The 14,170-nt window shown below is 38.9% G+C and overlaps 1 protein-coding gene across 3 annotated transcripts in view; it reads left to right on the forward strand.

The window, feature by feature from the left end:
* G3BP1 (G3BP stress granule assembly factor 1) overlaps nucleotides 1–9,541 on the forward strand; it is a 35,849-nt gene extending 26,308 nt beyond the window's left edge. For all 3 annotated transcript variants that reach the window (XM_040498210.1, XM_040498221.1, XM_040498229.1), the window contains one exon: nucleotides 2,450–9,541. In XM_040498210.1, the coding sequence (XP_040354144.1) occupies nucleotides 2,450–2,656 (207 nt within the window). In that variant the 3' untranslated portion in view covers nucleotides 2,657–9,541. The remainder of the gene's footprint in view (nucleotides 1–2,449) is intronic.
* Nucleotides 9,542–14,170: the final 4,629 nt, after the last annotated feature.

Here is a 14,170-nt window from a genome sequence, read left to right on the forward strand (position 1 = left end):
GGGAGAGGGGCAGAGAGAAAGGGGGAGAGAGCATCCCAAGCAGGGTACCTGATGTCAGCGCAGAGCTCGAAGCCATGAACCCTGAGAGATCATGACCTGAGCCTAAGTCAAGAGTCGGACACTTATCTGACTGAGCCACCCAGGCCTCCCATTATTGTAAAGTATAAAAATTAATGGCTTGTAATACATGATGCGCAGGCATCACCTGTCTACAAAGCATTTGCATCAAAAGTTGCCCACAACAACTCATCTTTCAGTCTCTGCAGATTAAAACTACACATTGTCTTAACCATGTAATAAAAATCTTGTAGGTCATTATTTCCCAGAGGTTCTGTAGAACTTCTGATGTTCTTCAGAATGTTGATTGTTATACTGTCCAGTTTACTGTTGTGGTCATAACATTAAGTGAGCCTTAATCTGCAAATGTGTATTTAATCTTTCAAACTATTTCACCAGTATTTTTATGATGCATCTCCTGCAAAAACACTTAGAAGTAAGGAGAGAACAGTGGCTTTTCTTAGCATAGGCACAGAATACTGAACCTAGAAATGTCCCAGAGGTCTTGTGCAGAAATCCATAATTCAGCATGCAAAAGGTCCAGTGCACCTTTGTGGTGCAGCCTTGAATTCATCCTTAGAGGGTAGGATACTCCCAGTGGGCCAAAAGAGGTCAGACCTGATAACTGGCTTTTTAGTTAATTGTCCAAGGTAAGGGGGGTTTGTTTCATTTAATGCATATGGATAAGCCATGGCATCTTTATGCATAAGAACTTTTTGAAATTTTCTCAGAGGCTGTATGTCTGAGACCTTTTTCTCATTCAAATTGCTTCTACCCTTGTGATAACTACCCAGAGATGTCTTCAATCACTGCCTTTTAAAACCTCTCCAACTTCTCTTACCTTTTTAGACTTTAGTATGGTTTTATTTTCCCCATTGTATGTAGAATATTGCCTGGAACAGTGCATCAGATTCATGTGTGTGAAGTGATTTAATATAGTGTGAATATTAAAACATTACATAAATGTTTTAGTGTTAAGTATATTTATGAATGTACAAATATAAATTTATGTATTTAATCAGAATTTTAAATATAAATCAACTCAAAGGGGCCTCCCCTCCCCACCCTACCCTTTACGTAGCTTTCCTCATGTGTACTTTCACATCACCCCTTTGTACTTTGGGAGCTTCAGGTGTAGCTTTTCTTTTGCCTCCTTCTTACTGTATTGGCAGACCTCTGCCATACTCCCTTCAGTAATTTTTTATGAGTACAGAAATAGCTTATGTAAGACTGACCATGGTGTTTGACACGCTGTAGTTTAGCCTCATGGTTCAAAGCTTTTACTTGCCTGTCAGGATCCCTTCATTTCCTCCTCCTTCCATTGCTCTTTATGTTGTGACCCATTGAGTTCCTGAACATTCCTGGCCCTTAGTTGGCTGGCCTCTAAAGTGGTGTAATGACAGCCCTTGAAGGGTGGTTGTGAGCATTAAATAAATGTGAGGCATATAGAACACTTCTTATTAGAGTCAGTACTTTTAGGTATTTGTTTAAAAAAAAATGTCACTGGGGTGTCTGGGTGGCTTAGTTTGTTAAACGTTCGACTCTTGTAGCTCAGGTCATGATCTCATGGATGGAGAGTTCAAGCCCCATGTTGGGCTCCGTGCTGATAGCATGGAAGCCTACTTGGGATTCTCCCTCTCTCCTTTTGCCCCTTCCCCATCTCCCTCCCTTTCTTTCTCCCTCTGCCCCCCTCTCAAAAATAAGTAAAAAAAAAAAGAAAAAGAAAAAGTCACTTAGAAAACCAGTGTGTGCCAGTGAGGAGCATAAATTGAATTTGTTGAAATCTCGAGTAACCCTTTGTTTTCTACTTCAGATCTATTGGGCTAAAAGCAAGGCCCAAGATTTAGTGTGGATGTATCTTTTTATTCTTCACTAAGGTCCTCTTTATTATCTTCAGTATTGTCCCAAATTTTGTTAAGGTAAATAGCATTTTGTTACAGTTTTATTAAGATGAAATTAATAATGTTTTTGAGATGTATATGTACTTTGCAGAAGTATGTGTAGCCCCATCTTTCCACATTAGGTGATGATAGGGGTTTATTCTAAGCCTTCAAATCCATGGTGAAGGTGGCAATTTTTTTTTTTTTTTGGCCGTTCTTACTTATATTGTTCTATTTATATAATTCTATGGGAAAATACGTTTTGTTCATAGAAGTACAATGAGAGTTACTTGCACTGCTGTGTTGTTTAAATTGTCCTTTTTTTGAACCAGTTTGCATGCCTAGCTCCACCTTTCCATGTTATTTAATGATGTGTTCTAAGCTTGAAATAAAAACTGAGAATGTAGCTGATGTGTAAGTTGCTGCTTCTTTATGATAGCTTTGTTGGTTTTATCTTTGGTAGTTGGTATCCCATAAGCACTCTTTAAGTCTGCTCCCCTTTGTTTCTACAGCCCATCATGTTCAGAGGTGAGGTCCGTCTGAATGTGGAAGAGAAGAAGACTCGAGCTGCCCGGGAAGGGGACCGTCGAGATAACCGCCTGCGGGGACCTGGAGGTCCTCGAGGTGGGCTGGGTGGTGGAATGAGAGGCCCGCCCCGTGGAGGCATGGTGCAGAAACCAGGATTTGGAGTGGGAAGGGGAATTGCCCCAAGGCAGTGAATTGCTCTTCGTTGATCTTCACGCAGCAGTACAAATCTTCTAGCTCCTGCAGAATGGTGAATTTCTTATACCAGCGTTTGGTATCCTGGAGTATGACCCTAGTCTATTATAAACTGCTTAAGTTTGTACAATTTTACTTTTTGTGTTAATGATGTGTGCTCCCTCTCCCTCCCTTCCCTCTCCTCACCTTTTAGTCCTTCACTTCCAATTTTGTGGAATGATATTTTAGGAAAAACAGATTTTTAAAGAAGAGAAAAAGACTGAATTTCCTTGCTTTACTTTTGCATATACAGACTGGATTTTTTTTAACAGCCGTTTCCCCAAAGGAATGTGTCTTACCTTATTACTGACATTTGGTATGTTTCATTCATTGGAATATTTCTTATTTTCTATGTGTTTCAAAAGCCTGTGAGAAACACAGGATTTGATAAACATTTTGAAGGCAGGAAAAATCTAAATTGTTTCTTCTTTGAGAGTCATGACTACCTTCTGGTGTGTAGAAATTGCCATTGGAGAAATTGACAGTTTGATTCTTGCTGGTATGGTTAAAAACTGAATAAAAGGTGTTAGTAGAGTTTTTTTTTTCCTTTGGATATGTGATCACAAAACAATTATAAACCTACTGTTTTTATCATTTAAATTTGTGAGATAGGTTTTAAATGTCTAGGATGCAACTAATTTAGATTTCTTTTGAAGTAGGGTCTTTTATGTTTAATTTGTATTTAAAAAAAAAAAAAAAAACCAAAAAAACGACAAAAAAAGGAACCCCAAAATCCGAAGAACACAAAACCCAGAGCAAAACTGTTGTGCCTTCTATTTATCTTTGATTCCAGCCTTGGCAATTGTTTAAAGAAAAATAAAAAAGAAAAGTCTATAGATTTGTTTTACCAGGTGTAGAGTATGTTGGGAATTGAAGAATCCCTCTTTCACCTTGTATGTCTTCTGTTCTTTGTTTTATGCCTTATTCTTAAATTGAGTCTCAAACTGGAATGTCTTTGAGGACAGACATGCTTTTTTAGAGGTCCTTTGACCTAAATAGTCCAGCATTTGTATTTTATTTCGGTGTCTATTCAGAATCCTAATCATAGCCCGTAAGAAGGAATATGACTTTAATATTGGACTTTGTGCTTGAGTGTCTGCCAGTTTTTTTCTTAAATCATAGGCATATGGTAAATTTTCTATTTTGTTATGGTTCTCTTTTATTGATGGGCATGCAGTGGGTGTTCCTTGGAAATGGCCAATTTTTATTAAAATATTTCTGGAAGAAAAATAATCTGGCAATATAGACTAATATTCGTTTTACATAGTATGTTAATTTCTTGAGTGCTGGGTGTGAGGTGGGTGAAGGTTTTGTGTGCACATTTGTGAAGCAAGCCTTTGTGTGATAACTTGTCCTACTAATCTGAAGGGCAACGAGGTTGTCAAATTTAACTTATTTATTTTCTTAACAGTGTTCAATCCTTTGGACTGTTTGAGGACAGTATATGAGTAGGTATAGGAATGTTTTGTTGTTACTGGGAAACTCTAGGTTTGCTGAAGGGTGTAGTCTTAAAATAAAGTGAAGTTTGATATTATCGGTCCTCAGTACCTCAAATATTTGAAAATTGGGAACATCTCCTTCACATAAAGAAAATTACATAACTGAGTCACATGACTGTTTTTTGGGTTAGTTTAAATAACTATTTGGTAACCACTTCATTTGGGCCAGGCCAGTGATAATTGGAAGACATTCTGCTTGTACTTTTGTAGCTTATATTAAGCCTGTGGTGGAAAGAAAAAAACTTAGCTGGAGATATTTTTGAAAAAAAATTTTAAGTTGTAGTAACTGTAAAGTCATAAATTATGGATAACCTAGAAATCCTTTTTCACAAATAAATGCTAAACCATACATTTCACAATAGGTGTTTTTCCTACTCCATGGTTTAAGGGCACTAACTGGATGCAGTGATTCTCAACTGGGGCTGTTAATACCTCCTAGAGGACATTTGGAAATGGGCGAGATTTGGGGGGGAGGGGAGAAGAGACACCACACACATCTGGCATTTAGTGGGTGGGGCTGACAACGCTAAATGTTCCATAAAAATGAAGCAACCCCCCATTGAGATCATGGATATTCCTCATTCCCTGTAATGCATGGAGGATGGAGGGTGGGGTGGATGAGGACAACTTGAAGACTCCTTCATTTGAAAACTAGCCTTAGAGGAATTAAATGAATTATGAAACAGATCTCTTTCAGGAATTACATCTGCAGGTAATTAATAATCTCACTTTTCCTTTACCCATGTGTGGGTTTAAAGAAACATTTGGACAGGTAGTAATATGCTAGGTGCTTTTTGTAACTTGTTGCATAAGCTTAGGAAGGGAAGGGTTGCTTTAGTAATTTCAAGTCCTCAGAATTGGGATGATTGTGGCGTTTTAAATAGCATTGGACTTTATGTATCAGATTTAGGATCATGGTTAACACTATGAAGAATCCCAATATCATTGTTTACATTATTGCCAATAGAATAAGCACGATACCCTAGATACACATATATTCCCACAGGTAGAAAGTGAAACTAGGTTAGGGCAAGATTGTCTCTAGGCAAGCACCAACTCGTCAAATTTAAGCTTTTCGGGTTTTAAAGTACTTTTCTCATCTGTAAGAATGCCCCAATGTACAGTTCTTTTCTATTGAGCTTTAAACCCTTTACCCATGAGTATTTTAGCTAAGTAAGATTAGTTTGGGTCAGTGAGTCTTAGTCTTGTAAGACCTTTTGAAAGCAAGCACATCTTGGGCCTTACAAAAGTACATTGTTTTCTTTTGCTCTTGTATTCCTGTGTTGTCAACTTTGTGAGCTTTTGCTGGGAGCAGTGAAATGGAGAACCCAAAAATCATTGTTTGGCTTTGGATGGGTAGGTTACTTACCACAGTATTAGTTGAACTGCACTTTAGTTTCAGATTAGAAAACTAATTTTCACAATTACCCTGTGGATTAGGTGCTATTTTTCCCAAAGTAATAGATGAAGAAGAAATCGTGTAGAGCAGTTAAATGACTAGGCCTCTAAGTCATCCAAGTAGCAGGAAGCAGCTTGGCCTCCAAAACTGATGCTTTTTTTCTAGAACCCTAATGCCTACCTATTTTACATTTGAGTGACATATTAAATAAGACATGACCATAATAAGTTACCACAGTACAGAGACCTGAGTCTGTAAAACATTCAGAGAAAGGTTAGCATTACTCTTCTCCATTTCCTTTAAGGTAAACAAGATAAGGAAACATTGATTTTGTAGAGCTACTTTGGTTTAGACTGTGGTAACGGTAATCATGATTTGTTCTTGGGTTATTTTCTCACCTGAATTTTTGATACATGTAGTATAACCTTGAACCTACATGTGGAAGGTAACAATAATTTTGTAGTACCTTAATCTAGGTGGGTTTATAGCAGTTGTGTTTTGTGCTTGTAACTGCCATCCTCGGATACTTTTCTTCATCCTTTTATTTGAAAATCCTTGTAGAGTTTAATAATTTAGTGGGAAAACGTGGCACTTTATAGAAAGCAATTTGTTAGAATCTGTATGGTTGCATTTGTCAAATCTGCTGATCTAAAGATAACTTTATATTGAAGTTTTATTTTTGTGCTACTTAAGAGAAATCTCTGCAGGAACTGCGTACAGAGAAGACCTTTGGTTCAGTAGTTATAAACCTTTTAAAAAAAGCAACTTCAACTTTTCTTTGAAAATGAGGTTTTAGTGAACTGCCTAATATGCCACGGATGGGCAGTGGACAGTTAGAGATAGTCTTCCACAAATGTTTTAGAAACCCTGATGTTTTTAGAGTTTTAGAAACGTAGCAACATTTTGCGTGGGAAGTTGCTGATCAAGTAATGGCCATGTGGCACTAGATAAGTAAGGATTTATGGTTTTAAGATAGTAATATGTTTTAGGATTTGTACTGTGATACTGAGGTTCTGGGGACCATAGGTGGGCTTGTGAACTCTTATGAGACTATGTTAAAGGAGAAATGGTAGCACATGTGAGCTGAAACTTATTTACTTCTTAGTGGTTATGTAGCTATTTCAGGATAATGCTGAAATTCATGTGCTTTGCTAATGCTTTCATGAAACGGTCTCATAATGACCTGAATAAAAAGTAAGAAGTTGGTTAGCAGTGGTCTAAAAAAGTCCATAACCAGCTTTGGTTTGATTATACTTCTGTCTTGGCTTAGAATTAAAGTTGTTCACTTTTTGATTATATGACTTGTTTTGAAAACTTCGGACGGTCTCTGCTTCTCCAGTTTCCACTTGAACCCGGTAGCTTTTCTTAGCTCTCTACGAGAGGAAAATAGTATTGGAAATCAATTTCACGGTTACTTCCATAGACCACGTGACCTGGCCAGTTACAGAAATCCATATGAGTACCTTGGAATGTGGCCAGTGTCACAGATTCATAAGGGACTTGCAGTCATCCGGTGTGTCTTTGTCTTTTAAAACAAATGTTTACCAAAAATTCACTATTGAATTACTTTAACGAGTATTTACTTTTTAGAAACCTGCTTATGGGAAGTTTGCATACATTTCTGGTCGTAAGTTAGAGATGATTATATCTTGTTTAATCTGGATATAAACACTTCCAACTATATGATGTAATTAACTACTTTGGTTACAGATTTTCTCCCCAAGCTTTGATGTCACCTGTTTGAGTTTGGATTTGGTTTAAATTCTTAAATAGTTTTAGGAAATTTTTATGATATCTTATCCCTGATTTTGCCCTTTTAAATGAAGTCGTTATACCAAAAAGCTGGCATACGGAAGTAGCGGAGAAGAACGGGTCTTCTTTTCTCTGAAGATTCAGTGTATGCTTAAGTAGATTATGTAGAACACATCATGTTGAAAATAAATTCATGTAGTTAGATGTTAGTTTATGAAGAATGGGTGGAGGTAGAAGTTAGCTGGTGGGATAAGGATCATTGTGATTTGTACGAAAAAATCATAATTTTAAGTGAGACACATAAGAATATTTAAAGTGTTTCTTCCCATTCTGATTATTGCCATAAGAGACAGGAGAGACTCCTAGAATTCTCTGAATCATAGAATGTTAGTGCTGGGAAGGACTAAAGTTTGTACAGCCTCTTCATTTTTCAAAAGCTAAATGGCTCAGAGAATAGATTATCCGCGTGGAGTCCTACATTGGCTTGTAGAAGTAACATGGATCACCTTGAGGGTCACCACTCTGCCCTAGGTTCACTGAAGGAAGCCAGAGCTGTTAAAGGTCAGGATGTGGGGAGAAAAGGGAAGGAGCCACATTTTATATGCATACTTGGTTGCTTCTGTAGCTCAGTTTTCATACCCACTTGTTCTCAGTTTTCTTCGAACTGTCTTAATGCCCACTTCTACCAGGGCCTGCTGTCTAAGGACATTATTACCTTGTGCTCCCCTCAGGGATGGGTTTACTACTAGCTGTCAGAAAGCTATTGGGTATCCTAATGTTAATAGCTGAAACTCAGCTGTAATTTTCTCCTGAATCCTTCGGCAGTTTGCGTTCTGTACATTGTGGTGCTTTTCCCACCTTGTAATGTTATAACTGTAAGCTCCTAAGGGGCAGCAATTTGGTCTTAGGCATGTACCCTGTTCAGTGCCTGGCAACGCCACGTACCTGTCAGGGTCCTAATCTTCCTTTGCGGTGATTTCTCCCATTCTTCATGGAGGTGATGCGCCAGCCGTGCTAAACTACTTACGGTTTTTCTAATAAGCCTGGCATTGCTGATTTTCATGGCTTCAAGTGCCTTCTTTCTTCCCTGAAGATAGATTTGTATCCACATCCCCCTGTCCCCAAAGCTCTTGCCATCGAAATTGCTTTTTTCAAAACCCAGTTCAAGACCATTTTCCTTTTCCCTAAGAGAAAAGATTTGCAACAGGAGTGAGGAACCCCTTTTTTCGGGTCTGGTTTGGCCAGAATTTGAAGTGGGGAGCAAATTCATTCTCCTCTCCTTCCCTCCTACATCGTCCTTCCTGTGTGAGATTCTGTCCCAACCTTCATTTTTAAAAATGTGTGTTCATAGAGCACTTTTAACCTTTCTCCTCGCTCATATAACTTACCCTTCAACCTACAATTAGAATGACCTGTATGAGTTTTACTACCATCAGCTCCTCCTTTACTAGACCATAAGCTCCTCGAGGACAAGGACTGACTGGTTCATTATCCCTGTATTTCACCAGAAGGTACAGTGACCTCCATGAAAAGAGTCCTTAAAAGAGGACTCATTGAGTTGAATAAATTAATGTATTTGTTGTTTTTATTCTCACAAGTAAGGACATGCCTAGAGATAGGACTTAACATTTTTAGGCACTATCACAATTCATAGTGGAGGGGATTGTTGGGAAATTTTGAGGGGTGGGCACAGGAGGGAGGAAGTCACTGGGGACACCCAGAGGTACTTCCATCCTTGGTCTGGGTGATTAGCCATTTCTTTCTGATTGTGCCCAGTATATCCCACTTTGTTCCTGTGCAGAAGAATTTTATGTGCCAACTTTCATTTCTTTTCCCAGACCTAGTCCATTGTTCTCTCTGTGTCCTCACCCATGCCAAAAGTCTAAGTCCTCTGCTTTTTTTTCTTATTCTAGCTAAGTCCTGTCAGTGCTACCTCAAGGCTTTCACACCTCTTTCCTCCCCACTTAGATGATTTCAGTGGCCTCTCAGCTTCCTTTACCTGTTCTTACCCCCAGCCTACCTTATACACAATATTAGATTCATCTTACTGAAACGTAGCTCTGACCATGTATCCCGTGGATGTGTTCTGTCTCCCCTACTAGACTGTAAGCTCCTTACGGGCAGGGTCTGTGTTGGAGTCATCTTTGTATCTCCCGTAGTACCTATCAATAAATGTTTCTTGAATGAACAACACACAGCCTTGTCTTAGTGAAATGATGTTTTCTAGATTATATGTAGGTTCTCTCTGGGATAATCACAGTACTTCAAAAGTTTTTTCATAAAGGTTAAATAGTGACAACTATGAGTTGACCACAGAGAAAATTTCAGAAAACTTTAATTTTTTTCCATTGGAATCAGCGTGGATATGTGTATATGGATGGTTCAATAAATATATTTTTATATACATGTATCACAGAAATTTTACATTACATCTTCAAACTGCAGAAATAGATTTTTTTATAAGCCAAAAAATAACTGCCATAACTTTTATGGTTCCATGCAAAAAAGGGCGAAGAGTAAGGGGCAAAAGGGAATTGGTTGTTTCAGGTTAAGAGTCCAGTAAGAAGTAAAAATGTTACATTAAGGAAGCGATTGCTTAACACGCTGCTTAAGGTGGTAGCCAGACAAATCCTTAACTGCAGCATTAAGGCCATACCAAGTTTATACATATATACAAAGAAATTTCCATATAAAAGACATACTATCACATTTTCTTCTGGGAAAGGATGAGGAGCTTTGTGAGTAATTCTGACCCAGTTTTCCAGGCCAATTAATTGTTTAAGATGCCCCCAGGCTCCTGAAATCTCTTCTACTTTGGCTGTCAGTTGCTTTTATGTGGGCTTGTGACTTTTGTAGTCTTACGTGGAAGTATGAATCATCTTGAACCTCTTCCATTATGGGTGATGAAGCACTTTGTAGCTTAACTAACTCACACTGCCCAGCCCAGCATATTTTACATCTCCCAAAAGTATTGGAATCACAGTCAGAATTGTAAATTGTAGTCGTCTTACCTGTATCAGACTCCACAGCCAGTGTTGGCATTGTGACCTGAAGAAATACACGGTGCCTGTCTGTTCTTTGGGGTTAAAATAACTTTGAGTAGTTAAAGTGTAATGAACCAAATTATGAGGTGTCAAGGTAACATACCCTGGACCTGTTGCAAGTTAACGCTTTTATCCCCTGTATGTCGTGACATCCGTAAGTCGGTAGCTACCTTTTTGAAAAAAAAAAAAAAAAAAAAAGGAAATGCAAAATCACTTGCAGAGGAATAACATGGGGTTTGCTCTTCTGTCTAAACATCAAATCAGGCAACGTTTAAGACAAAGGGTACATCTGTTGTGCAAATATCTTAAGTGCATGAAATGGGGAAAATATAAGGGCAAGTCCTTTGGAGATGACTTCCAGTTAGGCAGAAGTCCTTTGCTTTGGCAAGGTTGGGGTGACACTCTCGAGAGTGCGCACTCTGGTTCTATTGGCAGAAACTGGCCCACCTTGGTGGATGAATCTTGAGTTAAAGTTACTAAGTCTAAGATAAATTATGTCGATAAAATATGCTTTTCCCAGTGACTGAGCCTTTATTTGATAATAAGTCCTGTGGAATGTTTTCAATCAATCTAATACTGCTTTTTCATTAATGTTGATGTAGCTGTGAATGGAAAATCCCTAGTGGTCCTGTTTGTCCCCGTTTCTCTGTAGACCATTTTCCAACTATGGCTCCAGCATGTTTACAACAATTATGGCTGCAAGGTAATTGGGTCTCCTCCCATGGGTTCCCTGGGCCAGTCGAGTTTGAGGTGTCTGGAAATGGCTTGTCTTGGGAGAAGACCAAAGAATTGTGATTTGGAAGCACTGGAGTATGTTTGCACACTTAGAAAGGAAGCCCTCACTGCCCTTCCCAATCATGCTTCAACTGCTCCTGACTGAAAATGCTAGCAATTTCCAACTGATACTTTGCATCAGTTCTAGACAAAGTGATTTTAGCCAACTGGTCAGTTATGATGCCGACCTACACACTGAGACATGGACATCCTTTGTCACTCTTACCTAGAGGGCTTAAAAGTATTAAGCGTCTTGTCTTGGTCACTTTGTGGTTCATTTTGTACATTTCAGGTCTAATTACAGCAGTTGAAGACCTGTATCGTGTCCAGTTTTTAAAACTTACTTGGAGGCTGCTGAGGTACCTGGTGTATTTGTCTTAAAAGTACAACTTGGCTGTTTAGCTTTTTTTTTTTTTTTCTTCAGGTAGGCATTTTATCTGCATTCAATAGACTAATTAAGCAAGATGCACCCATTGGGGTTTAATTCACTCATCTCACTTTAACTACCATTAGTGCTGAAAATAATGGATTAAGTATTGGAAGGTTGAACCGTGAAAGTATGAAATAATATGAATTTTAAATGTTCTGAGATTGTGGGAACATCAATGTTTCAGCTTTTTACATACCATTCAGGCATGTTGAGCATGGTACACTTTTAAATGAGGTAGAAATACACCTAATGTGGAAAAAATTTAGTTTAGTAAACTACTTACTTGATAGTAATACTTTTGAAGACTTAGAGGGTAGTCTTTGATTTACTAGGGTAGGTTATACTAATCTATTTGCCCACAATATTTTTTCTAATGAATTTGCCTAAGAAAAATTGTTCTGAAAAAAAAAAATCCCACAAACTATTCTTTTTTCATACTTCCCGTAGCAATGACTTGATTAAAAACCATTGACTTTTTTTTTTCTTTCTGTTCATATTTGGCTTTTCCCACCTCTATACCCTTTTTTCTTTATGGACGTGATCTCATGGTTTGAATAGAGAAGTGCTCTCCAGGTTAGAAGTCATTTCAGGTGCAGCTGAGAATAAAAAGGATACGCTAGACTATATTTTCCTTCTAGGTCAGCTCTGTTTAATATTTCAGACCAACATAAAGGTTATAATATTTGGATCACAAGCACTCCTTTAGAAATATCTGCACTGGATTAAGTAACTTTTTCAGAATCATTGTAGAATAGTGAGCTCATTGTAGAACCATGACTTTACTATACCTTTGTTATCCCCCTTCTAGTGCCTACCCAGCACAACTAAATGCTTAATACTTGTTGGGTTGAATTGATGCCCTTGAAGATGTGAATTTCTAGTGGGTACAATAACTGCTTCTGAGATGGAGGAAAAGGTAAGTTCTCCCGAAATAAGTACAGGAAAGTCTGACTTAGGCTGGAAATGTCAGCTAATGGAAAGGAGACAGAATGAACTGTTCTGCCCATGAAGGAATGAATACCTTATTGATTGGTCTTTGAGAATTGCCATACTCAAGAGTCCCGATCCCTTATTCTATATTTAAGGTGGTTATGATACACTCCAAATCATCTTTCCAAACATGTCTCCATTCATTACACTTCAGCCAAACAGATAATCGCTATACCTCGTATATGCCCTTTGGTTTTTACCTCCATATTTTTACTCATGTTGTTCCTTTTGCTGGAAGACTCTCCCCATCCGTCAAAATCTCATCTTTAAGGTACCACTGGTCAAATGGCCTGTAAGCCTGGAAACATTTTATGGTTTATTCTCTGCCTGCTCTGCGGCACCCTCCTTTCTCCGTTAACATATTTTCTGCATTCCACATTAGTGATTATTTTGGCACTTGTAGCATCCCCTCCTATATTGTAAGAAAAGGGGCCGTAGTTCATTCTGATGCCCTGCTTTCAAGGTACACTGCCCTTGCCATAATAGATTTAATAAACAGGTGGATGGATGACAGGCAAATGCAAGGGAGGTTAAAAACAAAGCTGATAGAAAAGTGAAAGAGCGTACATTTCCTAGTCCTGACTGACGATTTTTGAGACCTGTTCCCTGACCTTCCATGTGTAACTCAAACTTTGAAAGGCTGAACTGCTTCCTCCAGGCTGGGACATTGCAAAAAATCATCCAAAGGCATGTCTGTTACAGTTGACCTGGACACTCGCTGAATCTGACTTGATGTCACTAGGGTCCATTCAGAATGTTCCTATCCTCACCAGCATTCAGAGCTGCACAGAGGGAGCTGTCCTAGTCCGCAGAGCACTAAGACATTCCTGGCATCACTGCCCTATAGCTCATGGTTCTGTTATGCCGAAGCCCGAGCTTCTGGATACAACTGAAGAGATGTGGATGACGCAAGTGCAACCTAGGAAATGTAAGCAGAGGCCTTGTCCCATGAACTGGTCTGGCTAATTCCTACACATCACCCAGGGGATTCTTAAGTCAGGAACAAAAGGACTTGGAGACAAGCTGCAGCTTCTAAGAGTACTTTGTGTGTGTGTGGGGGGGGGGCGGGCCGGGGGCCGGGGGGCAGGGTATGTTCATGCATTTCCCTGTAATTCCATTGTCACACTTTATTTCCAGAGCCTGGATGGGGGTAAAGGACCATTAGGAGGCCCTCCTTGATTGGGACATTGGTCAGCCTGCCATTTTTGCAATGGTACCTCATATGGAGAGATGCTCCCACTTTACCTGAATACCTGCCTGGAGGAAATGGTTATCTGTGTTAACCCTTTGAAAGGTGGATGAGACCACAATTACATAAATCCAGTTAGTAAACTGCTGTGGAAAATATTCTTTTGCTTTAGAGTCTGAGCTCAAATGTTGTGTTCTCCAGGAGACCTTGGATTGTCCCTGTGAGGTACCATTTCTCTGAATTCTGTCTCTGCCTCCTTCGTCACCATATCATCCTTTGAAAATTATGTATTCATATCCATATCACATCTCACTGCTCTGAATTGTAAGTTCTGTAGTTAGGGATGGTGTTTACCTTTCGTTCCTATGCCTTGGCAATGTTTGTAGTAGGCTCTTAG

The sequence above is a fragment of the Herpailurus yagouaroundi genome, unplaced genomic scaffold (assembly GCF_014898765.1).
Source record: "Herpailurus yagouaroundi ecotype Mexico unplaced genomic scaffold, PumYag 29, whole genome shotgun sequence".
NCBI lineage: Eukaryota > Metazoa > Chordata > Mammalia > Carnivora > Felidae > Herpailurus > Herpailurus yagouaroundi.